Source organism: Epinephelus moara, chromosome 5, assembly GCF_006386435.1.
Source record: "Epinephelus moara isolate mb chromosome 5, YSFRI_EMoa_1.0, whole genome shotgun sequence".
Lineage (NCBI taxonomy): Eukaryota > Metazoa > Chordata > Actinopteri > Perciformes > Serranidae > Epinephelus > Epinephelus moara.
This window is the reverse complement of record NC_065510.1, coordinates 36,924,498-36,950,173: the sequence shown is the minus strand read 5'-3', so window position 1 is coordinate 36,950,173 and position 25,676 is coordinate 36,924,498. Positions and strand designations below refer to the sequence as shown.

The following is a 25,676-nucleotide window of genomic DNA, read 5'->3' as shown; positions in this document are numbered from 1 at the left end:
GTCACTAGAGGAAATTGTCACCTCCGTGGATGGATTGGATCTGATTTAGCAGCAGTCCATTAATACCGCTGAAGTCAATTGTGAGAATGATGCATGCTGTGTTTTTGATATTCAGGGCACACTATTGTTTCACATTCAGAACAGGCTTAATTAACAAACTACCAGACAAGAGATTTGCACTCTGTATTGCATGAATCATCATCTAGGCCATAGTGAAAGAAGCAGCAGTTGAATAAATAAGTGATTGCCAGGTTGTAAGGCTTTTTTTTTTTTTTTTAATCTCCACTCAGAGCCCCCTGAAGCGAGCCTGGCGGAGGAGGAGGAGCAGGAAATGGAGGCGTGGGCGAAGCCCCTCATCTACCTGTGGCAAAACAGGAAGAGCTGCTTCACAGCGGAGAGGGAGTACAATGCTCATGCAGCCACCATGCAGCCATACTGTGCTGTGTGCACACTCTTCATGCCCTATTATCAGGTAAAGTGGAGTTCAACAAAAGTATCTAACCTGTGTCATTTGATGGATGCTAGATTGCAAACTGTGTAACATTTTCATTAGCGCCTGTATGTGTTGCAGACTCGAGCGTAAACACATTTTAAGATATGATCGTATCACCAAGCCACCGAGCTGAAGATGTAAGAATCAATACTTGCAGATCACATAGAGCAGGACTCTTGCTTTTGCTCCTTAAGCTCCACAGGATTTAGTTCTTCTCATGAGGTGGGGTGTTTTCAATTTTACCTGCACAGGTCAGTGACTCTAATCCCATCTGGAGCGAGTGTCTATTTTTTTTTTCTACCCTAAGCCTAGTAATACTTTAGGGCTGTTTCGAATACAATTATTTGGGCTGCAGAGCTGTGCTTGTAATCAACAGCGAATATGTAAAGCTTTGGCTGGCGGGTGGGTACTGATTATGACACAGCATTACATGCATGCATTACACAATTTAGACGCAGCACTGGAGACAGCCGCTGAACTGTCAGTTCAATGTCTGCCCAGTAAACACGAGCTGACACAGCAACAGAGGTTAATAACTAACTAATAAGTAATGTTAGCCGTGTGATGCTAACACTTAGACCTGTCACTGTGTGTTTTTGCGTGGACTCTTACCAGCTGTCTCAAGCTCAGAGAACCAAAACCAAATACCTGCCCAACGCACAAATACCTGAACGGTCAAACATTTGAGCTCAGCCCTACAATATACTACTTCATTTAAGTCCAGCCTGGAGAATTTTCGAAATTGTTTCTTTGAAATTTCTTGAATAGAGCTATGCTACTGTACCAACACAGTTTCATCAGCTCAGTGCACAGTGTGACAACAAAAATAAAGTTATTTTGTTAACCTGATAGATCACGTTGTACCATCAATCAACTCATACAATGTTAGAGAAAATAAAAACCCTGCTAGCTAATCAAATGAGCTGTTGTAATGTGATGTTATAGTAGTGATTTTTTTTTTGTTATAGTTATATGCAGATCTTTTTTGTTATGTTATAGCCTGTCATGATGTGCAGAGATATATTCTGTGCAACTCTGTTGAAAATATCAGGCTCTTTCTGTGAAAACATAGCCATGAAAAGAGACATTTAAGTAGTTTGCAACCGTCTGAGTAAATAATGAAATTACAGCTCAATAATTACCAGTGAATAATAGTAGCATTGAAAATAATACTAAGCTCGCTGGTGATGAACGTCACATGGTTTTCCTGCAGCTTATCATTGTCTTATTACAGACCCAGCTCCTGTAATTTGCCACGGGCTAAATTGCCATCCAGAGACGGTTGTCCACTTTAATTACTAGTAAAGAGGGGAAATATTTTATTATCCACCTCCCTCTTTGATATTAAGAAATTCTCAAGAAAAACATGACAATCACATTCTTTTATCTAGGCTGAAGACAAAGCAGAGGACAACACGCCTATCGTAGCTAAGGACACCTCCACATCCTCATCTCTAATGGAGGGCCTCACACGTCCCTGTAAAGGTCTGAGAAGGACCAAGCCCCTGGTACCAGAGATCTGCTTTTCTTTCCGGGAGCAGAACTGCCCCCCGACTCCCACTAACCCTCTGCTGCAGGAAGATGGCACCTCCCCTCTGCTCTACTGCGAGGGCTGCTGCCTGCAAGTCCACGCAAGTACGTACGCACAAGGAAAGAGAAGTGTGTGTGTGAGAGAGAGAGCATATTGCGTCCTAAGGTTGATACTGGAAGCATCTATTTACCTCCTACCTCACCAAGCCACATTGTTTGTTTCTAAATGTTGTGCTTGTTTTTCTGATGTCATTGTACGAGGGTCAGTGGGTTTGAGCACTGACTCCGTCTCAATGTTCCACCCCCTCTCTGTTTCCCTTCCTCCCCCCCTTTCTGTGGTTTGGAGTATTTTATTTCCCTCGTCAGCCGAATGAGGGTGAATCCTCTGTCTTCACCACACATACTTCCTGTCCAAAAGCCCCAAGCCAGTGCAACAAGGCCTCACACACGCACTCTTTAAAAACCCCCGGAGCCTTTCTGTTCCACTGGACACACAGACGCGATATGCAGTACATTATCTTAATCCCTTGTTCACACACTTTTAACAGCCCGAGATCTCTTTCCCAATCCATACACATTTTGCCAATATCTTGAGCTGTACACACGCAGACACACACTTTATGAAAGTCTCACACACTGTCCCAAATCCACAGCTTTAAAATGACATTGCTTCTCCTTAAGTCAGTTTCAATCCCTCATACTTTCCTGCCACTAGTGTTGATCTCACCTCATTTTTTACTCTGGAGAGTCTAGGTGTTATGTATGTGCTGTGTGTGTGTGTTTAACTGCTGCACACCGTATGTACTACACATGCATTTACTTGCTTTGTGTGAGAGTGTGGAGGTACAACAGGGTGGGAGTAGGAGCTGAAGTGTATGTCATCTGACACTGATGAAAAAGCCACAAGTTTGGTTTCGAGAACCAACAATAAGTACAAGTTGATGCTGCTTTCCCCCCGCACTGTTATTTGAACTTGGGAAAGGAAAGAGAGGTGAGCTTGGATTTTATATTTGGTTTGGTGATGGATAGTGGGGGAAAAGAACGGAGACATGCACACACATACAGACTTTAAGTGTTTCTTACAAATAAAAATTCTCCCCAGTTTATGTGTCTAAAACCTCTAGGAATGGATTTTAAGCAGCTGTCAGCTTTGAGAGGAATCACATTTGTCTTACTTTTAAATTCAAAATGTTTGTTTCTATTGGAGGCCACCAGCATTTATATTTTTCTAAAACATTTCTGCTGTTCTACCGCACCAAGGACACAGACCAAAACTAAGCAAAACAATATTTACTCACAACAAAGTGGCTGTTTCATTCTACTGTGTATGTTTTGCGGTGTCTGTCAGCCATGTCATCTGGGTTACAAAAGGCTAGCTGCACAAGTGTCTGAAACGAAAGCATGCCGTCACGCCAGTGCAAGTCTGGCTGTCGTACAAAGCGCTCTTTGATGCACAGATGAACACACAAACAGATGCATTTATAAACAAAGTCGCATGAATGTACTTCTTCCTCTTGTTGTCTACATTTCTTGCTCAACCACAACCGTTCCCTCACACACATACACAGACACACATACCATAGGGCTCTCCTTTTCCACTTAGTCTGCAATACTGCAGCAGTCTGCATGAAACAATACCATCGTTCTGTTGAAAGTCTGTGGAAACAAAGTGGACGTGGCATTTTATTCTGTTCTTTATAACTGATTATAGACTTACCATTTGCTGTCAAGTCTGCTGTTTTCTGTGAATGATTCATTGAAACAGGTTAAAGTAAAGCTGTTTAGCAGAATTTGAGTGAGTGTAAAGATTTTGAATTTTACATAGTTATATCTTCGTCTCTAAATTTCATCAGTCACCTCCTTCTTTAGGTTGCTATGGTGTTGCTGCAGATGACGTCAGTGAACAGTGGTCGTGTGATCGCTGTACGGAAGGAAGCTTTACAGCAGTAAGACCATTTTAATCCTTGTGTGATGTCACTTTTCTATAAAGATGTGGTTGGTAACTTAACAACTTTTTGTCATATTTGCTGAAATTGTCACTATATCCACACGCGACTCTAAGAAACTCAGAGCCGAGGAGTCCTTAACACAGCTGTCATTCATGTTCATAATCGTGAATTGCTGTCATACCAGGCAACACTGATCAAATATGAATCAAGATTCTGTTACTTAATTGCCTGTTCCTTGTCTTAAAGGGTTTCAGAAACATATTTTAGTGTACTGTTTAGCTGTAAAATGAGAAAGTTTGTGACCTGGCCACCATATTGGAAACAATCAAGCCAAAACGAAGCACCACTCACCGGTCAGAGGAAACATTTTAATTTTTGTCGTGTGACAGTACACTAAAATATGTTTCTGAAAACATCTGAGGTGAAAAATAGGCAATGCAGTAACAGAATCTTGATTCAGATGGAGGTTGATTTCCTTCAGCCTCCATAGACTCTAGTAAACGCCATTAGAAGCATTACAAGTAGGAGGTACATGATTTTTTTCACAGACTATCTGTCTCACGTACTGTTGTGTGGATGTGGTGACAGTTTCAGTAAGTATGACAAAAAGTTTTTTATTTAAAAGTTACTAAAGTATCTTTCAACTTTTTTGACAAAGTTTGTTTTGAAAGGAGTGTAATTATACACACATTACTTGTAGGTTTAAGGCAGCACGGGAAAAAAAAAAAAGAGCAACACTTGCAAAATGACTCCAAAGTATAAATTTATTTAGAAGAACAATGTTTTGGTCCTAGTCAAATTTTTGACCTGACGAAGACGGATCCTTGTAAGATCCAATTGGAAATCTCATTCTTTTCAATAAATCTGTAGTTTGGAGTCAACAACGTTATCTTATCAAATATGGTCTTGATAGATGACTAAATATGATTTATGCCTCACTGTTCCCCTAAAAAAGAAGATGCTGCTATTTGCAGCTATGTTGTGGTATCGTCTTGTTGTGTGCATTATCCTGATTTACTGAGGAGGAGAACACACTGGAACAGATTAAAGTTAGCAGTTCTTTAACTGCATCATATTGGAAGCATGTTTTTGTGCAAAAAATGATGCTGCCTTTTTAACATAAGACAGCTCAGGAGATTTGACCGAATGCCACACACAATGCAGTTGCTTTATGCAGGTGTTAGATGTAAGCATGTGTAAGGATATTGGTAAGTGGAAGAAAAATATCTTCCTTCTCTCTTACTCATCTCTTTTTTTTTTGTTTTCACAGGAATGCTGTCTGTGTAACCTCAGAGGTGGAGCTCTGAAGAAAACCCAAAACGACAAGTGAGACGGGCTTTTGTTCTGCTATTAGCTCTGCATACTCATTTTTGATCTCCAGAGCTCAGACGAATGAATTGTCTTGTGCGTCTTAATCATCATAATGTATTAATTTGTTTGTCTGTGTGTGTGTGTGTGTGTGTGTTTGTGTGTCTGTGTATATAGATGGGCCCACGTGATGTGTGCAGTAGCACTGCCAGAGGCAAGGTTCAGCGACGAAGCCAAAAGGAGTCCCATTGACACCAGTAGAATCCCCATGCAGCGATATAAACTGGTGAGAAGGCACACACACACACACACACACACACACACACACCGATGTAGTGCTGGAATTCCCCAGGTCCTTGAGGACTGGCTTGGTCTAATTAATGAAGTGTTCACAGTTCTAATTAACAATGTGAGACGAACATGCCCGCAATCAAAGCTAGATAATTAACCACTGGTGGGTGGGAGTAGGGGTTTGTGTATGTAGGGCTGTCTGTGTGTGGGTGTTTGTCTATACATGTGTGGTTGTGTGTCCCATCTACTTGTGTGTGTGTGCATGCATCTGTGCATCTATTTGTGTGTGTGTGTGTGTGTGTGTTTGCTTAATGAGAGAGCTGGAGTGTGTCTCAGCAGACCTGACATGTTGCCACTATAGTTAGCTCTCTGCTGCAGGCACCATGATAGCTCAGCAAATAGCTAAGTGTTGGAGAGGTACATCCTAACACAAGATGGATAACCAAGACAAATACTGTCTGTCCGTTCCCTGCATACATAATTGTTTCAGTAATAAGTAAATGTAAAATGTAAATGAAAACCTCAGCTTTTAAAAGAAGCAAATGTGATTGATTTGGGCATGGATTGGGAACCCCTAAAACACACTTTACATTATTATCAGTTGATTGTCCAAAGCTGGAAATAAAAGAGTGAGAGCGACAACGACATTAAGACACAATCATTCCTTCATGAAGGTTTTCATGTTCAGTTTTTGTTGAATTCATTTTAGAGAGGTCTTGAATCAGTTTTATGATCATTTTAGAGACCACCGTTTGTGGTGCTATTCAGCTGTGTTACATTATACTTTAAGGTCTTTTTAGTATTTAATCAATCCTCAGAGAAGTGGCCTAGGGGTTAAGCCAGCAGCCTTGAACCACAACATCCTTGGCCGAGGATGTTTGTTACATGTCGTTACCTCTCTTTATTTTCCTGTTATAGCTCTACTTTCAACAATCAAATAAAGGAATAGAAAATCCCAACCCTCATTGACATTCTAATCAATACTAGAAACACCTCCTAATATAGAGTGGTGCAAGATTGAGTCCTTAAACGTGGCAATAGATTAGCATTTTTGCAATTCCGGTTACCTTATCTCGAGGTCATTGTTTTTTTTTTGAATGGGTTCTTGGCTTGATGCCCGAAATAATGCCCGAAATAATGCCTGTGGTCAACAGACTTTCACGTTTTGTATTACGGCATAAAATACATCAGTAAACACCCCACTTGTGAATTTAGAAGCTTTTATGCGTCTTTAAAAAGAAGGTTGCTAGTGAGTGGCTAGAAGAGACTGCAGAGCAGCATCACATTGAACACAGCTTTACAGCCTTGTAGTTGTGATGTTGAAGTCATGAAACTGTAGTGTAGTTGGTTTACAGGCTAATGTTAGCTTTTTATTTCTGATGATTGAATTTACGCTCAAAGAAATCATAACAGTAGTGTTCATTTGCGAAGATTATCTTGCTGAGCAACACATGTAAGTATCATAAGCTGATCTTATTTTTTGCAATAATCCAGAATCCAATGGAAAAAGCCCCTTGGCATTTGTCAAGGAAACCATGGAGATTTGAACTTCTGGGTCGGCCTACAAAAAAACCCACCATCCCTGCAGCACTCTATTAAGCAATACTGTCAAGTTGAATAAGAAAGGTGTCCCTAATAAACTGTTCTCTGAATGTATGGAGGTTTCAGCATTGTAACACCAACGTCATACTTGACCGTAACGGAACTAACCAATCATGGTTCCTGCATGAATGCCTACCCGAAAATAGTTGAAGGGATACTACTGCGCTGACACTGAATGGGACATTAACTTTGTGGACACAGTGACATTACCCACAGGGTATTTACAGGGATATGGTTCATATCTGCCCATACCGCATTGAAATTAAGCTCATTTGGATATGAAAGCGCAGACCGCAAAGTGTCAGTATCCATAACCAGGGGCCAAAATCTGAACAAAATGAAAATTGTAGTCCAGACTGGAAAGGGCGGGACGCTCATAAAAAGTCTGTGACATTACCATGATGACAGCCAAAATGTTCCAGATCTTGTTATGATCTCAATTCTCTTTTGAGGAGACGGTGCTTCCTTCCTTTGGCTGTGTTAAGTTTGTCACGGTGCCAATCTTTGCTTGACACCGCATATTACACTCTTTCCAATGTGGCTGAAAGCACACGATTTGATAAATAAGTATAGACAGTTTCTTAGCTTTGGAGGATGTATCTGATCTCAAGATATATTTAAAGTAATACTAGGAGGCCTCGCATGATTTAGGAATTAACCAACTTTGATTTATGGGCATACTGGTAGCTCACTGGGCATAGTGGACACCACTGGGGACAGGGTTTGAGTCCAGCCTGGGCCCTTTGCTGTATGGGATCCCCACTCTCTCCCTTAGCTTTCCTGTCTATCTCTATTACTGTCAATAGAGCAGACCAAAAAAACAAGCTTTGATTTATAATTCCCAGCACAGCTTGAATGATTCTTGAGAAAAACCTGACCACAAATTACCGAGATGCTGATTCACACAAGACTAATATTATCACATGACCTCTGTGTTTAGTGAAATATGGTGGGTAATTTGTGGTGGAATTTGTACTTGATAAATATGGACATGGCAGATTGGCATAGGATTGAGATCACAGACATCCTCTGCAATTGTTACCAATTACTAGAAGTTCCCAGGTAACACTAGTCCCGTGTGCAAAGGCCTATCAGCACTTTGCAAATATAGGGCTTTAATTACCAACCATATTTTGCCAAACACGAAGGTCATATGATAACACTGGCTCCTTGCGAATCGGGATCTTTTATTCTTCTGTTTGTTTGCAAAGTTTAATGTTCTTGTCACACCTTTTTTTTCTGCCTTTCCCCAGTCAAGAATTATGGAGGCTGCGTTGGCAATTATAAATGAACATTTTGACTTCATTTTGGGTTCAGGTTGATTTGCTACACTGCATAGAGACCCACGGCAGCAAGCTCAAATCCATCAGAAGAGCGAAATCTCAAATTGTATGTGTATTAAATTTTCTCTCTTTTGACAGCCCACTGCTCTCATTGTTCAGGAAGCAGATGTTACGCAGAGCCTTGACATCATAAATTCAAGTAAAATACAGACTTCGCTTAACCCATGTGAATGCACTGCACGAAACACAGACGGGTGAGGAGTAGTTTCTAAATCACGAGGTCCCTAGGTAATACTAGTCCTGCATGAATAGAGCTTAAGACTGCAATCTTTTTTCCCTCACACTTCATGATTACACAAAGTCTTTACTTTCTGCTGCCAATTTTTCACTAATTAACATGCTGACACAAGCACTTTTGGACAGGCGCAGGCTTCTGTAAATGGTAAAGCAGATGGGCCTCTTTTAAACAAACTCTTTGAGTTTCTAAATTAAGGTAAAATATGAAAAACAGCACAGCATGCTTGAATAAATAATAAGCCCCTTCACTCATTCTTGAGTAGGCAAAAAAAACATTTGCGTCATGATGACACAGATTTTTATCTTAATTGACATTTAAATCGAATGAGATTATGGATGATATACCTTTCTCTTTTGTCCACCTCATCATTTGCATGTTCGCTCCATGAGCCACGTGTTTGCATTGGACCCATTGCCCCTGCAGCAGCCCGATACATTCATAATTTACTATCACACGCACACAGGCGCATGCACATACACATTTATAATTTACTGTGGGAATGTTCTTAACGCATGGCTCAACACAGGCACCCAAATACACCCCTAGAGAAGGCACAGGCATGGTGGAAAGTGGGTTAGACTCACACTTAGGCAAACTCACACAGCTTAAAACATAAAACTTGTGTTGACATATTTGCATTACTTTATGCTTTTACACAAATTGTTTTTTCTACCCAGTAAATGTACATAAATACTCTTTTACCCACCCACACACCCACACCCACACACACACACACACACACGCACGCACATATTTCTCTCTAGACACACAGGGTGTGTTGCATGCCAGTCAGAATCTTGTCATGCTGGCCTCAATAGGTGGACGAGACAGTCAGGCCAGTTCATCAGCACACTGCTGTCCATAATGGAGGAGATATGGGAAAAGGCTTTATGAAATGTAGGCCAAGTTAGTCACCGAGAAAAGCACTGAGTGAGAGTCCCACAGTTCAGAAAGAGGAGCTGTGAGGCAATAGAGGCTCCATTAATAAAAAAAGGGATAAAGTTGCGTATTTTCATCACCATTTTAAATTAGCCATTGCCTTTTAGGTTGAAAGAGGACTTCTCCGAGACTCTCTCGGTACACAATACCTCCTGATCCTCAACTGATATCTGAATTAAGAAGGCTAAGCTGATAATTGTAAAGGCGAAGCCAGCCCTGCTGTAGAGGTTAAATTTAATTAATGCTGCCTAGGTTAACTAATTGGATCAGCTATTGATTTTTCAAAGAAATGAACAAAGGGCACTTATTTCAGAGGCTTAGCTGATAAGGACAGAGACTTTAAGCAAAGTTTTGTGTTGGCACAGTGTCACCTTCTTATCCAACTATCAACTGCTGTGCTCTCCTTCCTGGGGCCATTAATATTTCCTATTATATGTATCAGGAAATGAAATTATCTTAAGGTCCTTTTTAATATTGCACCACACTCCCTTACATGCTGTTTAGACACATCTTGTTCCTCTTTAGATATCATAAGATACTTATATGACAGACTATCACCAGACTATTTTTATAGGCTAGATATCATATTTACAAACCAGGTAATTCCCACTTGAGCTCACTCACATATCCTCTATAGTTTTTCTATTTTTAGGCATATTATCTGTCAGCATGTATGGATATTTCAGTATGGATCCCCAGGAATTAGATTAATGAATAAATTACCTTCAAAGAGATGCGAAACCGCACCGCATGAGAGAAGAAGACAGGGCAGGGAAGCGAAGCGAGAAAGAGAGCGTAGATGGATGTTTTATTAGGAGGAGAGTGGAGGAAATGGAGTGAGATGGGAGGGATGCAAAAGGGGTGAAAGAGAAATGGGGAGCGAGTAGGGTTATAATGGGAGGATGTCGTCATTCTTTCCCTTTAGTGGGAGAGCTGAGGATTTGTGGGAGGGGAGGAGAGGGGAGATGCCAGAGTAGAGGAAATGGACTTGATGGGCTGTTTGGTGCAGAAAACCGAGGGATAGTCTTAAAAATTTTAGGTGCGAGTCTGTTTGTGCACGGATGCATGGCAGTGTTTGTGCGTAGGGTGTGTATGTGTATTACGTCCTCCAATGTGCACTTGTGTACCGCTCACAGACCTCAAATGAGGGGAAGAAAAATACCACAGCATAGACATTGCAGCAATGGTTTGTTGTGGAAACCTCAGATGATGTCATCTGATTGGGCTTATTTGAGGGTTTCCTTGTATTGTAGCGGTGAAATAACATGTTTCTGTTGACTGTTAAAACTGGAGTCTCTCCCTCGCCTCATTTTATTCTCTCGTATCTATGTTTTGTTTACACCACTGTATCCAATAACAGCGCATTGAGGAGATTTTACAGATATGTTTATTTGGAGCACATAATGGTTTTAAATGATGTTAGAGGTTCATGGCACAACCGAGCGATGATTTACTGAGTGGCCTTTTGTCTTTAATTCACTGCTGTTTTCATTGAGCCTGTATTCAAAGTGTTTTAAATTACTGTGTGTTTTTTTTAACCTCGTTCCAATGCTACATTACTGAATAAGGTCAGGATTTCCTCAGTTCAGTAAACACACTCAAAGACAGTTGGTTTAATGTTGTTTGAAATGGAAAGTGACAGCAAAGATTGGAAGGAGAGGATGTGACAGAAGGTCTCGTGCTCACTTTCTAAGTTTTGAATTTTGGCACACTGAATTTCACATCCTCAAACTTTCCTAAATGTATGTTAACTACAGTGATGTAAAGTCATAACATGAGGATTATAAATAGATCATCAGATCAAGAATGTTGAAATAAGACATACATATAGAGTTAGTGGGGGGCTACTAGTCACATCACTGTGTTTCTAATACCTATCAGACAAAGTCAGGTCTTATGTTTGAGACATATTCCAGCCATTTTGTCCAGTTCTCAGTAAAAATTTCCTTCTAGGTTCTCAAACTGAAAGTCAATCTCTCCATTGCAAAGATATTATAAACCAAGTCAATCCATTTATCAGTACCAGGCATTTCTTTTTTCAGCCATTTCTTGGTCAAGGATTTGTTACATGCCACCAATAATATTCTCCATTTGAGTTCCTCCAGACTAATCAGGTACATCAGTTCAAAATTAAAGGATATTTTGGTCGAGAAAACCGTTTAAAGAATGCCATGAATAGTTTTAGCTATTTGTGGAGATATGGGATGGGAGCCTCCAAACATCAGACATAAATGTGAAATGCTCGACTGTGGAATAGACTTGTAAGGATGTCAGATCAGAGACTCACTAAAAAGATTTTTATTTCGGACATTTTACATAGTCATCCCTGGGCTAACGAGATGAAATCCTTATTTAATTTGAATGATTTTTCATTTATCTTTCATAACAGGTTACTTTGTAATATTCGGGAGTTAAAGAATATGTTTCTCAAGTATAAGGAAAAGTGGTCTGTCGATATATGGTATAAACCAAAATTACGGACTTACTGTCTCATAAAAACTGTTATGATGTTGAAATGTATGTGAAGTATAATTTAAACAAAAGACAAAGATCATTATGTGCACAGTTACGTTCAGGAACATTACCTTTGGCTTTAGAGACCGGCAGGTTTAATGCCATTCCAGAGGAGGACAGACTTTGTCAGGTGTGTGAGCTCGGTGAAATTGAGAGTGAGGTCCACTTTCTGTTTTACTGTTTTGTTTATGAGGACTGAAGAGATGTACTTTTTATTAAAATGTCCTCTATTTATGCTGATTTCTTTTGGCTGGACGAGTATGAGAAACTTGAGTTGTGTTTTAGAAAGGGAACCTTTTTTGTTGCGGATTTTATTTGCAAAGCGTGGGAGAGAAGGCAGAATGTTCTGTTTAAAGTCTGAGCTGTAAAAGGGGCTGTAATTATGTATGAAATGAAGAAGAAAAAAAAATGTACACTGCAACTGTACTTTCTTTTTGGTGTCTTATAAACCCATGAGGGTTGGGCACTTTGTGCATGACACGTAAATAAAAATAATCAGTCAATCAATCAATTGTAGACAATCCTAACTTTTACTGCGCAAACTTGCCTACCAACATTGCACTAATACGACATACTGTGTTTGTAGTGTTAAAGGGTGAGGCTGGCGATATCCTATATTTTTCTCATTGTTGACAAATCCCATTAAAAGATCAGAATCAACAAATAATTGATCATTTTAACAAGAACAACAAAGATATTGCTTATTCCTCTGTGCCATAGTCCTTCATTGTTGTACGGAAACTATTAAAAACGCATAAATGAGCTATGATGTTGAACTGAGTTGTACATGGACACTGTAGTTTGTTTTATTTCAATCCTACGTACTCCGCCCTGCTGCTGTAAAATAGTCACTAGAGCAGTGATTCCCAATCTTTTCTTGAAGACGTGCCCCTGTCACCCTAGCAGATGAACTCAAGCACCCTTTCATCAACAATTTTCTCAATATTTTATAAAATGTCAATGCTTAATAGGTTAATTTAGTCAAGTTTACATTTGTACTACTAGTGGCAGAAGCTAGACGTTAAGGTATTTTAACCATTTATTCATTATTTTTAGCGAACTGTTTCAACTGCATATTCATTACTTTAACTCTTTTAACCATTTATCCATTAGTTTAGTTAGCTACTGTTTGAACTCAATGCTCATTGTTTTTAGCTACTTTTTAAGCATTTACACATTGCCTTTCTTTAACTGTCGCAGCTGCATACTGTTCAGACTTCTCTGCACGCTTCCTTTTACTCATTTTCAATTTTAGCTGTAACTTGAACACTGTGACCAAGTTACAGCTGACTCAACTTATGGTTATATATTTTTCTTATTTTCCTATCAAAACATGATTTAACATTTTTTAATTAGTTGAGCTAGACCATAATGTTTCCATGTACTCTGCGGTAACTGTAGAAGTATCCCCTAAGGTACAAGTACCCCTTGTTGGGAATCACTGCACTAGAGAATCAAAAAGTGTGTAAATCCACAGCTGAAAATAGTCCCCAACAAATGCACTATTTACTCCTGCTTATGTAAACTACAGTGCCCAGCCGTATAGGGAAATTATTTCGCTTTAAGAAAAAAAACAACAAAAAACAAATTCGTGACCTCTGTGTCTCCAGATTGTAATAATGGACTTGTGGCTGAGATCTTTTAAAAAAAAATATAGAATAAAGCCAGCCTTGTCCTTAAAGAATTTGGAGGCAGCTGGCCCTTTCAGTCAGTTTCGTATTGACGGTTTTGCTCTGGTCTGTGTTTACAGAAGTGCATCTATTGTCGTAAGCGCTGCGCGGGGAAGCGGCAGGCAGGTGCTTGCATCCAGTGCTCATGTGGCCGGTGTCCCACCTCCTTTCATGTGACCTGTGCCCATGCTGCCGGTGTAATCATGGAGCCTGATGATTGGCCATATGTCGTGTCAATCACCTGCCATAGACATCAATCACGGAGTTCGTCAGCTGTAAGTTTTAGGAAAGGTGTTTCCTGGAGCCGTTATGAACCAGGTTGTGCTCAGTTAGAATGGACATGGCAATGTGTGTGCACAATCAGACTTTTAAAGTAATTCATAGACGACCAAAAGGGAAAATTGGTTTTAGTGTGAACACCTAATGATTGGTGTTACTTTTGTGGGCATATGAATGTTGGTCACATTTTTTTAAATAAATGTAAGTCAGGTTAAAGGTGCAGTGGTGGTTTAGTGCAGGAATATAAAATATGCATATTGATAGAATTTATTTCGAAAAGATGTGCTGATATAAAATGCATTGTGCTTGGAATGCATGAAAAGACTGAAGTAACTCTTTCAAAGGTATTATTTGATTAAAGGGTCAGTGCACCCAAACAACAAAAATAAAAGATTTGTTCACTCACCTTTGTTGGTATCTAGCTATGCAAATAGTGTCTGTTTCTTTAGAAGAAAGAAAGTCCACAGGGAGGTCTGTGGGTTCCCTAGAGTAAACTGTTTCTGCAAAGACATGTTGCTGTTGATTTTTAAAATGTCATTCTTCAAAGCTGTATTGGAGTGGTGGAAGAAATTTCTGACATTTCCCAAAACCTGGACAAAAAACAAACCTATCTGCATGGCTAGATGCAATGTGATATAGGTAGAAGATGTTTTTTAATTTGCTTAAACATATCTTTAATAATGCAATTAAAATGAACTGTCCTGTGGTCATCACTCTCTATATAATGATGTAGCACCATAGGACTTTTAGTTTGACATGATCCTGTATTAATTGTCATACAGTAGTTTAATTGCTGCTCTCTGTCTATACCAGAAGCAGCGAGCGTGCCAAGCTTCCATCTCACTGGGCCAGACTGTGATCTCCAAACACAAGAACCTGCGCTACTACAGCTCAAAGGTCACCCAGATATCCTCCCAGGTGTTCTACGAGGTCATGTTCGATGACGGCTCCTTCTCCAACGATACCTACCCCGAGGATATAGTGGTGAGAAAATGTTTAATTAGAGACACGCTCAAGAGGTCACTTCCCAGCTGTACAGAGTTCTAGCAGATATGAAAACCCTCTCATTTGAAAGGAGCTTCCTTTTTTTCAAGGAGGATTGTTGGATCTCAAATGGTCAGTGCATGAGGGATTGCATATAAGCTTGCTTTAATCTTACTGTGAGATGTGCAACTGCAAAACCAATGTGATCAGGAGTAATTTTGAAGTCTTTCTCCTACTATAAACCTTTCTGCAATTACCATGAAACAACATGGATTTGTGAAAAGGCCATTCAAATTAAAATAGAACATTGTGGGACTGCTTAGTTGTCATGGTAGCAGCAAATAATCACTGGCATGACCCCTCTTGATTACTTGAAATTCATTGATTTGTTCAAGTGATTATGTTAATGACCAAGTCTCACTTGCTGAGCTTAACACTGTTGAGGAGAAGTAGCTGTGACAGACACAACCACACAGCTGTGTGTTACTGTATTAGTGAGGACATTTTACTTATTAACATTCAACAATTTTGTTCTTTTTGCTTTTTTCTATTGATACATAATTGCACGTATCCATGGGGCAAAGTGTAAAAGTTTCCTTTGCCCAAAGAATACAGGATGCAGAATAACCGCAGAGAGACAAGTAAAATTAAAAGCTACAGGTCCTGACCGACGAGGCGCTGAGGCATTTCTCAAAACTTCAGGAAAGAATAAAACGTGACAGAGAGATTTAATATCATAGTTTGTCAGTACTGTTGCTGTTTTCAAATGCACACCTTTGTGTGTTAATGCGCCAGCGTCTCTCTTAATGGGGACACACATCAGTGGCAGACAGAAGCACTGCAGGTCTGTTTTCTGATATGTTCACATTTTAGTGAATGTAATTAATATTTTCCTCATTAATGGTGTTGTATTTCACCCACCTGCAGCCCATCCGTTATTAATCAGAGTGTTCTTTGAGGATATAACTGTGTGTGTCACTGGTCACCAGTTTGTCTTGCTCTTGGCTGTGTGTGTGGTGTCTTTTGCCTTCTGCATGATTCTCCTGCTGTAAGAGTGCTGCAATAATGATTGTGTAAACCCGGCTTGTTGACTAGTAATGCGTGTGGTAGGCTAATCAGAGATTCATTGTGGTGTTGTATTGGTAACGTCAGTGCAAAAAAACAGGTATCAGCCTCTCTTACTGGCCCACTTGCTCACTGAGTAGACTGCATATATGCATGCGGAACTTAGACGTTGTGGGCCAGCAGTTCTTGTGCGTATGAATCAGTGGACATTTGTAGTTAGTTTACAAGATGGTAAAATCTTCTGTTTATGCTGCATTCGGCTGAACTTTTTAATGCCCTTTGTATTCACTTTGTACTTCATTCTTAGGCTTGAAGGTTTATCTCGTATGCAAGAGATATTATCTTTTTGTAGGAAATAGTATCTCCCACGTAGGAGATAACGTCCCGTATGTAGCAGATAATATGGGAGATAATATCTCGTACGTAGGAGATGGCCAAAATTGCCAGCCAAATTTTTTTTCACCTTGCCCCTTAGGGCTTTCGTAGCTTGGCATTTTGCCTCGCTAAACCTGTGTTTTTTTTTTGGAACTATGTCCACCATTTTCATAGCTTCCTCTTAGATGTGTGCTGCTACTACCTGGTTGCTACCTTTTTATACAGTCCCGACCTAACCTGCGAACTGTGTTTGGCTGGGGGCAAAACACCACTGCTCAGAAGGTTGCAGCCAAGATACGTCCTGAAGATAGCAACATAAGAAGAAAATAAGAAAATATAGGCACTGGGCAGGGTCTCTGCAGAGACATTCACCACTACACACTTCTAGTGGGTCATAAGTGATGTTTGAGAGGGATTCATTTTTGCATAAGTCCATACATTGTTATTGAGGAAAATTTTGCCAAGTATATCTTTTTAAAAAAAAAAAAGTTAAATACAGGGATTAAATAAAATAGATAAAAAATCTTTTTTTTTATCTGGAGATTATTATGTTTTATATTACACTAAAGAAATAATAAAATTGCATTTATATTATAAAATCATAAATCCAGCTACACTATTTTTGTTCATCAGGGCAAGATAGGATCTACAACAAATATTTGCTCACCATTTCATATCCTAATTCATGTTGTACATTATTCACTGCTCACATTTGACATTGTAGTTTTGGTTGTAGCTTTTAAGCAGCAAGCTTTTTGGATTACTTAAAAAATACCTACACCTACTCTCATGTATACGGTTTTGTGAAAGAATTTTGCTCCATTTTAGAGCACTTTAGAAAGGCTGCAAGCCCTCAGATTGTTCAGTGTTGTAGTGTGTATGCAGTCTGTCTGAGATGCTCGACATCAGTCTTTAAAAAAAAAAGTTAGGAATGTTGTTGTATTGTTTGTCTAATGCTTAACAATGCAGATATAAAAAATAAGGTGTTGAAAATATGGTGATAAGGGTTACATAGCAGAACTATATAACAATATTCAGCAGCAGGATAGAAGTCTGAACCAGTCCGAACACATTTACCTCTTTAAACTGAAAAGAGCTCTTTTGGAACCTCAAACCATTCATGCTGAAATACTTTCTCATCTTTCTGAGGATATTTTGAAACACTCTCTTACACAGACCAACCATTATTCTCTTTTATCTTTAGAGCAGAGATTGTATGAACTTGGGTCCTCCTGAAGTGGGCGAAGCTGTTCAAGTGAAGTGGCCTGATGGGCTGTTCTATGGTGCCAAATACCTAGGATCCAACGTATCCTACATGTACCAGGTACACACACACACACACACACACATACTGCAGTATACAATCATGACAAATAGTAAATAGAGACATATGACCTGGTGTCGTAGATTAAACTTTTTTTGTGAATGTTGAATTAATAGCAAGCTCAGTTGTTACGTCAGCGAGACAGCAGCGAACTTGTTGAACTCCCTCAACACCAGAATCATCGTGACTCCTCTGACGTTGTCAGGGTCCCCAGGTCTATGTACGGAGAGGGTGATGGAGAGAAAAAGAAAGAAGACACTTGAGATGGAGATTGAGGGAGGTGCTGAAGTCACAGTGACTAAAGAGGAGGGATGGAGATGAGATGGAAGATGATGGGAGGATGAGAAGATAGATATATAGGAAGGAAAAGCTATTCAGACACAGAGTGGAAGCAGATGGGTAGAGAAAAGAGAGATGGAGAGAGCGAGAAGAGGAGGATGAGAAGGAGGTGACAATCTGCATTATTCAAACTCACTGAAATATTCACCAAGCTAAGTCATGCGGCTTCCACTTAAAGCTTTATTTAGTTGAGCTGGGCGTCAACCATTAGTTATGCACAAATGCATCTGTGACGCACACACTCAGTTTAAGATGGGTCCGATTTTAGAAAAAAGCTGAACAAGAACTTTCCATTGTCAAGGTGCGTTTAGGTAGGAAATAGCTTCAGGCTGTTGCACTTCAAGATCTGTATGGCAATCAAAACCTTGAATATCTTGAGCAGAAAACATTTGTTTTTGAGAGCAGAGGTAACATGAAAGTGGCTTCTTTTCAGCATGAATCACACTGCACAGTGACTGCAGAGCTGTTTGTGTTTCATCATTTAGACTTTAGAGAAAAGTGTTTTTCTTTGTAATTTATGATGAAATACCTTATGATGAAATTCTTTCCTTGATAAACACCTGAAACACACTTTTATATTTGCAAAAACAAAGATTACTACCTTATATTTGAGTGATGTCAATTCTAGCATCTTTTTCCGTGATTATAAACAGCAAATAAACATCTAAATTAAATGTAGGAGTTTGCACCAGGTGGAAATCCTACCCTTAAAGAGACAGTTCACCCCAAAATGAAAAATCCCTATTTTTCCTCTTACCTGTAGTGCTACTTATCACTCTAGATTGTTTTGGTGTCAGTTGCAGAGTGTTTGAGATATCGGCTGCAAAGATGTCCGCCTTCTCTTGAATATAATAGAACTAGATGGTACTCTATTTGTGGTGCTCAAAGAGCCAAAAAAAAAAGATACATTTAAAAAAAAACCTCAACAGCAATGTCTGTTTCCAGAAATCATGATCTGGTTACTATGATAATCCACAGACCTTGTTGTGAGCAGTTTCATGGAGGAACTATTTTCTTTCAACCGAACTACATCTACCAACTGTATCACTGTGCAGAAGGAAGCGCACATGTACTCATGGATGAGCAGCTCGTGCTCGTGACGGCACGAGATAAACATTAATGGCATCCTCGTTGACTGAGCTGTAACGTTAGCTAGCTCAGTGGTGCTAACTGAACTAGTGGTAGATGCATGCTTCCCCTTTTTGTAGAAAGAAAATAGTTCCTACATGAAACTGCTCATAATCTGTGGATTATCTTGAGTAACCAGGTCGTGATTTGTGAAAGACGCATTGCCGTTGAGGTTTTTTTTTTAGCTCCATTATATTGGAGAGAAGGCAGACATCTCTACGGCTGATATCTCCAACACTCAGCAACTCACACCAAAATAATCTAGAGAGAAGAGGAAAAATGTGTTTTTGATTTTTGGGGATGAACTGTTCCTTTAAGATTGTGTCTGCATTGGTGAGAAAGAGGCACATTGGACAGTGCTTTGGATAAATGCACTCCATTTAATTAAAACTGTGTAAATCCCTGCTGAATATTTCCATGTCATCTCAGGTGGAGTTTGAGGACGGGTCACAGGTGCTGGCAAAAAGAGAAGACGTCTATACTTTAGATGAAGACCTGCCTAAAAAGGTGAAACGTAGACTTGTAAGTATTAGACTTACTGGGCAACACATCAACTGTAAACCATAAGTTTGATACTTTCTAACAGCACGAAAGTTAAAATATTCCCTTGCCACTTGGAATGCTTTCTTGTTTACTTATCAGCGTTTTCTCATGTCTTGTTTATTTGCGTAGTCCACGGCCTCAAGCATGCGTTTCCAGGACGCCTTCTTCACCACGCAGGGGGAGAGGAAACGGCAAAGAACACCCAATTCACGCTTCCAGAAAGACTATGTGGCCCTGCCAGGCCTCCGTACAACTGCCAAAAGCACATGGGAGCAACGCAGCCACAAAGGGAAATGAAGTCATGGAGAAGAAATCAATGACAAATGAATGCACTGAGTTTAACAGTGGATGTAGAGGGGAGGCTGTTTGTGTGTGAGCGGATGTGTGAGTATGCGTGTGTGTAAGTGTTTTGGATCTACTTCCATCTCAACTGTTGCCGACACAACTTTGAATAGATCAGAGGGAGCGACAGAAGAGATCGGGTGAATTGCGTTAGATGGACGTTAACTCGTGTGTGCTTGTACATTATACATCAGTGATTGGTGATTGTGACAGGCTGGAGAATTGGACAGCTGCACTCTTACAGAACGGGTTAACAGAGGCCATGGTTGCCTCAGTTACCCAGTGCTTTCACATCCGTCAGGGAAAATAAAACGTGACTCACATTTGTCACATCACCCTTTTTTGAAATAAATGACAAAAAAACTTTTTTCTTTGTACATGAAAAATTCAAAAGGTTAGATTTTTCTAAATAGCTTGCCTATGGTAGCTTTTTGGGGGTCTGTTATTTCAAGTTTTGATTTTGAATATTTATGCACTTTGCTTGTAGTATTTTCCTCATGTCTTACTGTTTCTCCCTGCATGTTGAACATTGTCTCCTAACTGCTCCTGCGAGAGTCCAATCACACTTCAATGGCTTCCTCTCTGCATGTTTTATAAAATGTGTAATATGACAATAAAAATGAATCATTACTGAATTTAAAAAAAAAGAAAATGACCACATGTAAATCCCACCCTGTGGTGAAGGGTTCAGACAGGAAGTCATGCCTTTGTGTTGGATTCTGTGCACTATTAACGTGAAATGCTACTGTTGATCTGTTGAATGAACACATTGTTGAAATTATTTAAAATTTGTATTTATTTTTGGCTTGCTATAGTTGAACTATTGCTAACTGCTGTATGGGAAAACAATAAAAAATTACATATGTTTTTTTTTTATTAAATTGTGAAGTTATTTCAAGTGATTCAGTTGGTAAGAATGAGATTAGAAGTTTCAGGTGTAGTGGGAAAGATGGTTTATGTGCAGTCCAGTAACAAGAAGAAAAGTATGTTTTTGCAAACCAGGAATAAGTTACATTTTCACATTTGGTAGATATCACATCAACATTTCTAAAGTGATACGGAATATGAGCTGACTGTCATCGGGAGGTGCAGATGATAGTGGACGGTGTGACACCGAGGCGAGATGCCTGCCAAGCTGCAGATCACTGTCGGGAGATCAACAAACATGGGTTGTGTTTTAGCGACCTGTCATGGTTTTTCTTACCTCCTTTTAACCAGCCTGTGTGGGTGTTTTTTAGCATCCTGTCACTGCTTTTCCGGTGGGGAATGTCTCCCCAAAACAAAGTGTTTTAAGCCATAACATGATCTTTTTCTAACCATAACCAAGTTGTGTTTGTGCCCAAACGTATGGAGTGTTTCCATGGTTTGCAGAAATGTACAATGTCAATATTTTTACTGGTGACTGGGTTGTTATGTGACTGTTGGATACATTAAATGGGTAATACAATATTTGATGCAAAAAAATGAAATATTGGAACAATAATTTGAAAAACATTTTTATTTAAGGTCCTACAGTGGTTATAAAGACATGATTTCTAAAAGATATATACAAGATAAAGGAATGCTCATAGAATAATAATAAAAAAAGAATAACTGTCGAACTGCTAGGACACTTTCCAAGGTCATTGAACATGTGTGTTATTGTACAAACAAGTGTTCACTTTCTTCATCAGTGAACTGGCTGACCAGCATTTGCAGGTGAACAGCTGCCTCGCACTGAATAATATGGAGCAGAGTGTTCCCAACAGCAGATTCTGAGGAGCCTGGCAGGAACAGGCAGGAAGTGAAATCCAGGAGGTAACTTGAGTGGCCATGGCGAGGCTTCAAAAAGCTTTGTACTCCCATGGAAACCACGTCACAGCCTGCTTCAGATGGCTCTTTGTGATGCTGCTGAAGCCAAAGAAAAGAGACAAGTGTTTCTCGATGAAAAGCCAAACAAACAGCGTATAAAGTTTTATTCCCACGAAAGCAGCTCCATGACTTTCACATGGTGTATCATGAGCATGGCCTTTCAGTCTACATTATATCAAGTACTGTACTAAAGTTTGAGGTACTTGAACTTTTCTTGAGTATTATCATTTTCTGCTACTTTATACTTCTACTCCACTTAACCTAAGAGGCAAATACTGTACTTTTTACTCCATTACGTTTGATAACTTAAGTTACTAGTTACTTTGCAGATTGAGATTAATACAAAATATACTCAACAAATACACTGATGTATGATAAGACAATTATATAAAATATTCATTATACCAAAAAGGGCCATTCTGCATGATGAGTTGGTACTTTAAGTATATTTTGATGACAAAAGTTACTTAATTAAAATTCATGCAATACATTTAATTTCCACTGGGTGTCCACACCTTGCAGGCTAACAAATAGGTGTGTCTGTGACAACCAATCACATCTGTTAAAAGCAAGCATCACACCTAGCAACAGGGTTAACCACACCTCCTCACTAATATAAAAGTTTCTGTCCCTTCCTTGCTCAGAGTTGCTCCGAGAACTTTCCTTAATCACTCCTAAGCTAGGACTCCTTACTAAAAATTTAGGAGCTCTCTGAGAGAATTCTCACACCACTGGCCACCTTGCAGTCTTTTCTCGGGCCGTATTCACAAACACAGAATTTAATCACTCAATTTAAAATCTCTTCTTATTCTTGGCAAAGCTTTGTCTGTGTAAGTTCCACCAGGATGGTTTGACTCGAAGACTGAAGGACCATCAACATGTCTCTTAGGTGCATATGTTGAGCTTTGCACCCCTAAACCATTTCATTTACCTTAATTAGTTATATCTTAACAGTTAAACACATGATAAAGGAATACATCACTCACAAAAGGACCATTGGTAAATCAATTACTAATGCTGTGTTACCTTGAATTCGTAAAGAAAGCTTTGGTTTTTTTTTTTGCATGCCTCCACGGAAAACATCAAAGGAGATGATAATTTATTGATTGGTTGGGGACCAAGTTTAAACAGCAAAACTATAACAAAATATTCATGTACCAGCTCTCACACAACTTGTGCAGTATAACGTAAAAATTCAATTAATAGCCGGTGCTATTATTTGCTTAAATCACTGAAATCAATGGGCCAATATTTGGGACAGGCCTTTAATTCCTTTCACACAAAACTGTTGTGTAGCAAAGATGGGGAATGCAATCAAATTGTATATTTAAACCAGTATGAATATTACTTTTATTAAAATTAGACTTCAGATAATATATCAACTATGAATAATTCATTTGATCCAGCTGCGGCAGACGGCACATCAGAGAGAAAGAGAGCATTATGAAACTCAAGGATTACGGCACCTGGCATACTGACACAACACCACTTTATCCTGTTGAAACAATACTCACAACTTGGAGTCATTTTTATGAAAAACCCTTGTGATTCTTTTGATCCTTTTGATCTGAAGACTCTTTTACAGGAAAATGAATAACTCGCAGGGTAATCAAGGAATGGACTCGAACAACCTGGAGAACTTCTGTTGAAATATTAACTGCTTGGCAACCAGACCAGAGGCCTGCACTACTAAGCCAGTTCCACTTACCCAGGATATCTTCTCACTATCTGGTTTGACTAACCCTAACACTGGCGGCCTGGATAACGGGTACTACAAAGCTGGTTATACACTAGTTCAGTCAACTCTGGGTTTTCCTTTCCAGCCACATGTGAAAGAGGCGGGGGTGTTAATTGCAAGCAGCATCATCAGAACTATGAATGAAGTAGGCTGCTTCATGTGATATGCAATGTTACAGTACTGAAAGTGACTGCGAGACAATAAAATGTCAAGGAAGGAAGTAAAGTGATTCCACTGAAGTAAAACAATATACAGGATAGGCTCCTCTTTTTTACCTGAGACTCCAGACTTTCGTCCATGGACACTTTTTCTTCAGTGATCTGATTGGTCAGTGGTCGGGGGGGTGTTGATGGGCTGTGATCCGATACCCTGAAGTTAACCTGCTCTGGAGCAGGCTAGCTGTTCAGCATAAGTTGCCAAAGTGATTTATCCCGCTAAAAAGAGAACCAGCTCCATAGTCCTGAAAACCCTGAGTTAACCCTGAAGTTACCTCGCTAACTTCAAATCCTGCTTCGTAGTACAGGCCTCAGGCGTCTAACTGAGACAGGTGTTTATTTGTCACAATGTGTAGCCACACCAGGCTAGTAAAATGGACTTAGTGTTTAATAGAGACTAGGCTTTTCACTGAAGTTAAATGGTAACTTTTTATAATTTTATCCAGTCATTTGCTCAGTATTTCCAAAACGGGCAATTTTGCTAAAACCTTAATATTATTTAGGACCGAACTGAATGCGGAGCTTATCTATGCTCTCTTCAAAGCCAAAAAGGTGAAGTATTCCTTCAAACCATGAGCTACCATACTGACTGGCATTCCTGCAGCCAATGAGAAGCGAGCAAAGTTAGTGACTTATCTTTAAACTGCAGGTGCAGCCACTCATCACTGAGCAGCTGAAAACATAACCTACTTCTAAATGTGTGTTATTTAATATTTAGTAAATTAAACTAAGAAACTCTCTGCAGCTGATACATTTATTATCTTTTTATATTAGTATAATGTCAGCCTAATTTATTCCCTCAGTTCCCCTTACTGTGTTCACTGTCCTGTAAGACAAATGTGTTTCCCTTTTTGGGTTTGGACCTCAGTTAACAGGATACAAAGAGCTGCATTATTTTAACCTGTTATACTTATCATACTCATGTTAAAGTGATTTGTCTTTCATAGACATTGTAATGTAGATAAATAAAATACTCCCACAGTCCAATGGAGGAAATCTTAAAGTGGACTGAACTGAGTTTCAGAGGCTGCAACAGGAAGAAGAAGACTGATCTGAAATGTTGTGCTTGAAGCCCAGAAGCAGGACGTTCTCTCTACAGCCTGGTGGAGGCGTTGGAAGATAATTCGCCGTGCCTTTACGATGACAAGACAGACATGAATGAGCGAGGCACTTTCAGCTGCAGCTCTCTGCTTACTGCAGACTGCAGCCTCAACCTGTTTCCCAATATGGATTTAACAAAACTAAAAGTTGACAGCGATGCAAGAGGCCCTGCGAGGCTGGAACGCTCATTACACAGCCAAAACAAAGGCCTTGAAAACTGCTGGATGATGCCGGAGTAAAATTAGAGATGTTTGCTATTTTTAGCAATATTAAAATTCTTATCCTTAACCACCGCTGAAACTGCAAGTAACAAGCCAGCTGCCAAAGAGCATCACTTCATTAGCTGTCACATAAGGCAAACTTACAGATCATTTCCCCACAGTCAAAAACAAAGTACTGAAAGGTCATTCCCATGAGGCCTGCGTGCTGCTTTGATCAGAGAGGATCTGCCACAGGTGAGACGGCTCACAGGGGCTCCACCAACACAGGAAGCAATCCAGGTCAGTTGGAGGAAG

The 25,676-nt window shown here is 39.6% G+C and overlaps 1 protein-coding gene across 7 annotated transcripts in view; it reads left to right on the top strand.

The window, feature by feature from the left end:
* kdm4c (lysine (K)-specific demethylase 4C) overlaps positions 1-21,711 on the top strand; it is a 41,464-nt gene extending 19,753 nt beyond the window's left edge. For 2 of the 7 annotated variants that reach the window (XM_050044096.1, XM_050044095.1), the window contains exons 13-22: positions 291-472; positions 1,885-2,128; positions 3,893-3,969; positions 5,243-5,298; positions 5,458-5,566; positions 13,958-14,152; positions 14,970-15,140; positions 17,785-17,904; positions 19,801-19,893; positions 20,044-21,709. In XM_050044096.1, the coding sequence (XP_049900053.1) occupies positions 291-472; positions 1,885-2,128; positions 3,893-3,969; positions 5,243-5,298; positions 5,458-5,566; positions 13,958-14,152; positions 14,970-15,140; positions 17,785-17,904; positions 19,801-19,893; positions 20,044-20,211 (1,415 nt within the window). In that variant the 3' untranslated portion in view covers positions 20,212-21,709. Of the gene's footprint in view, positions 1-290; positions 473-1,884; positions 2,129-3,892; positions 3,970-5,242; positions 5,299-5,457; positions 5,567-13,957; positions 14,153-14,969; positions 15,141-17,784; positions 17,905-19,800; positions 19,894-20,043 lie in introns of all 7 variants that reach the window. The other 5 variants (XM_050044098.1, XM_050044097.1, XM_050044100.1 and 2 more) reach the window with 5 other exon arrangements.
* Positions 21,712-25,676: the final 3,965 nt, after the last annotated feature.